The sequence below is a fragment of the Alexandromys fortis genome, unplaced genomic scaffold (genome assembly GCF_014885135.2).
Source record: "Alexandromys fortis isolate MF-2015 unplaced genomic scaffold, M_Fortis_MF-2015_v1.1 scaffold_123, whole genome shotgun sequence".
NCBI classification, from domain to species: Eukaryota; Metazoa; Chordata; class Mammalia; order Rodentia; family Cricetidae; genus Alexandromys; species Alexandromys fortis.
Genome location: NW_026068003.1, coordinates 4,795,021 through 4,798,482, shown reverse-complemented (window position 1 = coordinate 4,798,482; position 3,462 = coordinate 4,795,021). Strand labels below are relative to the sequence as shown.

The 3,462-nt window shown below is 55.3% G+C and overlaps 1 protein-coding gene across 1 annotated transcript; it reads left to right on the top strand.

The window, feature by feature from the left end:
• Positions 1 to 365: 365 nt before the first annotated feature.
• On the top strand, positions 366 to 3,080 carry Fezf2 (FEZ family zinc finger 2). The gene is made up of 4 exons (XM_050161176.1): positions 366 to 1,202; positions 1,500 to 1,634; positions 1,794 to 1,926; positions 2,818 to 3,080. The coding sequence occupies exons 1-4, from the start codon at positions 366 to 368 to the stop codon at positions 3,078 to 3,080; spliced, it is 1,368 nt and encodes a 455-aa protein (XP_050017133.1).
• Positions 3,081 to 3,462: the final 382 nt, after the last annotated feature.

Genomic DNA, 3,462 nt, shown 5'->3' with positions numbered 1-3,462 from the left:
GCCCTTTCAGTGCCCAGCTCCCAGCACGCGTGGCAGAGGCCTGGGTCCAGGGAAGGGTTGGGGAGTGTTATTTTGAGACTCCTTTCTTCTACCCCCTCTTCTTTCCTTTGTACAGCCTCCCCCTTCTTCCCCCTTTCATAGTCCCAGGGCAAGGACTGGTGGGCTCCTTTGCGCGCCGGGTTAATGGGCGGCAATTTGGTACCCTTGGGTGCACTTTGTTCTGCCTCTGTTCATTTGAATGCAAATGGGTGACCCGGGCCGACTAGGTGCTTATTAAATTGCGGTTTCCCCCCTGCCTTTTCCGGAATGCAGACTTAGAGGAGAGAGGCTGTGCCCTGGCCCAGCCTGGCTCAGCCTCGCGCGCCATGGCCAGCTCAGCTTCCCTGGAGACCATGGTGCCCCCGGCCTGCCCGCGCGCTGGAGCGTCACCAGCCACTTCTAAAACACTAGCCTTCTCCATCGAGCGCATCATGGCTAAGACGTCCGAGCCCCGAGCGCCTTTTGAGCCCCGGCCTGCTGCACTAGAGGCAGACAGCAGCCAGAGCAAGAAACTGCTCAACCTCTGCTCGCCACTGCCGTGTATGATACCCCTCCAGCCTCTAGGCTACGAGGTGCCGTCCAAGACGCTGCTCAGTTACTCGGAGTTCTGGAAAAGCAGCCTCCGGGCGGGCGGCGGTGGAGGAGGAGGCAGCGGCGGGGGGGCCCCAGTGTGCGGCGCCAGCGGCTTGTGCAAAACCAACTGTGGCGTGTGCTGCAAGGCCGAACTGGGCCTTGCGCCGTCTGCGCTGCCGGCCGGCAGGGTCATCAAGCCGCAGGTCATCAACCAGGCTGTGGGGTTACCGGCCAGTGGCTCGCTCTACTACTTCAACTACCTGGACTCCACTGCTTATCCACCCTCGGAGCTCCTCGGCAGCCACCTTTTCCCATCCGGTCTCCTCAACGCACAGGCCCCCACTTCACTGGCTGCTCATCCCAAGCTTTTTCTGCTGGAGAACGCCAAACTGGCCAGCCTGACTGCGGACAAGTTCCCCCATCCAGCTCCCTATCCCCATAAGGAACGCTTGCCTGCGCCGCTGGAGCAGGTGCTGAAGGAGAACTCGGCCTTGACCGCTGATCGAGGGGGAGTCAAGAGCCACAGCAAACTACCGGGGGGCTCAGCTGACAGCAAACCCAAAAACTTCACCTGTGAAGTATGCGGCAAGGTGAGGCCTAAGGTTCTTGCGGGAGGGAGCTAGCAGCCACATGCTTTCTGGGGCGGCCTTCTACATCCCTTTCTCAAGCTCAGGAGTTCCCCAATAGCTGCGTACTCCATTGGATACCTAGTTGAGCCTCAGTTTCCTATCCTGAAAAATGGGGTTGTTGTCAGTCGTCACACAGTTGACAAAAGGACTCGCGCTTCGGATGGGGAGGTTGGTTGGGGGGAGGTAAATTGTGGCCTCCAGAGCTAATCCTGGGCCCTTGGTAGACTCAACACAAGTTCCGCTTTCGTCCTTCTGTAGGTGTTTAATGCTCACTATAACCTCACCCGCCACATGCCTGTCCACACCGGAGCCAGACCGTTTGTGTGTAAAGTCTGTGGCAAAGGCTTCCGCCAGGCTAGCACTCTCTGCAGGCACAAAATCATCCACACCCAGGTACGTGGCCCCAAGGTCAGGCCCGGCTCGGCGTGCACCCTCTGCCCTAGTTTGAGCTCTGGATGCTGGATTCTCCTTACCCTTGGTGGGGGGGCTGCTGTGTCCCTTCGAGGTATTGCCAACGTCTCGGCCTTACTGTACGCACGCCCCTCTCCGCAGGAAAAACCACATAAGTGTAACCAATGCGGCAAAGCCTTCAATCGCAGCTCCACGCTCAACACGCACATCCGCATCCACGCAGGCTACAAACCCTTCGTCTGCGAATTTTGCGGCAAAGGCTTTCACCAAAAAGGTAAGGTACTTAGCTAGACACTCCTTCATCTCATCTCGAGGGCTGAGAGGGTCGCAGGGGCGGGGATGGGAAGGGGGGCCGAGAGAGAAGTGGGTGGGTAGAGGCAGCACAAAAGCCCCAGGCTGGGGCGCCGCAATTCTTTGGAATCGGGTTGTGCCGGATATAGGTAGACGCTCTCCGGGCTCGGTTAGGAGACTTCAATGGATTAAGACTTAACTCATGGGGGAAAGGGGCTGAATTTTGAAGCTGGAAATTAAGGAACGAGGCAAAAGGAAACAAGTAGAAAATGCAGAGAGTATTGCTTTTCAATGAGGTTCCCTTTGTAAGAAGAACTTCCCTTTCAAAAAAAAAAAAAAAACATAAAATCTAAGCAGCATCTTCCTCCTGCGAACAACTTAAAAAGGGGTGGGTGAGGTCACCAGTGCTCCCAGAACCGGGAATCTACCCAATTCCCAAGATACTTTTAGGTCTTCAGATAGTAAGTGGGATTTGGGGGTGGAGGGGACTAGGAACTGCGTTACAGATCCTAGGTTAGTGCGGATTTCTTGGAGCGAGGTATCAGCTGGAAGAACCCGCTGCTGCCTCTTTAGGCTGCACAAAAGTTTCCCAGGCTGCAGAGCTCGGCAGGAGGGACACCTCGTGGGCCTCTGGGTTGAGCAGGGTAGAGACTCGGGGCGGCTGGGTAAGAGCCCACCACCCTTTCAGGAGCTCCTCGGCCTTGACGCAGACAAAGTTTGACAACTTCTTAGTTCGGAGAGGTCGCGCCCGCCTAGTCAAGCAGCGCCTTCAGAGCCTCTGCAGGGAGCAAGGGGTGGGAGTTGTACCCAGGCGGGAACGACTCCTTCCACGACAACCCTCTCCTTTTTTGTTTTGGTTTTCGCTCTCCTGTAGGGAACTACAAGAACCACAAGCTCACCCACAGCGGCGAGAAGCAGTACAAATGCACCATCTGCAACAAGGCCTTCCACCAGGTCTACAACCTGACCTTCCACATGCACACCCACAACGACAAGAAGCCTTTCACGTGCGCCACTTGCGGCAAAGGCTTTTGCAGAAACTTTGACTTAAAGAAACACGTGCGGAAACTCCATGACAGCGTGGGTCCCGCCACTGCCCCCTCTGCAAAGGACCTGACCAGGACAGTTCAGAGCTGAGAGCTACTGCCTTGCTTTTCCTTCCTGCCCTGTACCAACCCAAGCAAATCACACGTATAAACTTATTTCTAAAATTAAAAGGAAAAAAACTATAGCAGAGAGGCTAAAATCTATTTATCGAAACCAGCATATTTGGGGGGAAAGTTAAACGTGTCCTCGATGATCAGCAACAAACGCGTGGTTCCCACCTTTGTACATTCAGGAAAAGTATTTAAATCCAGTGCGCTGAAACCTATTTAATTCCAGGCCTTGGCTTCTCCTCAGGCAGCCGGGTTTTAATCCCGGCCTGTCACCGCGAGCGCCTAGAAGAGCGTGATGCCCTCGGCCATCTTCACACAACCTTGTAATCTTTCCTGTACAAGCGAACACGGATTATTACACA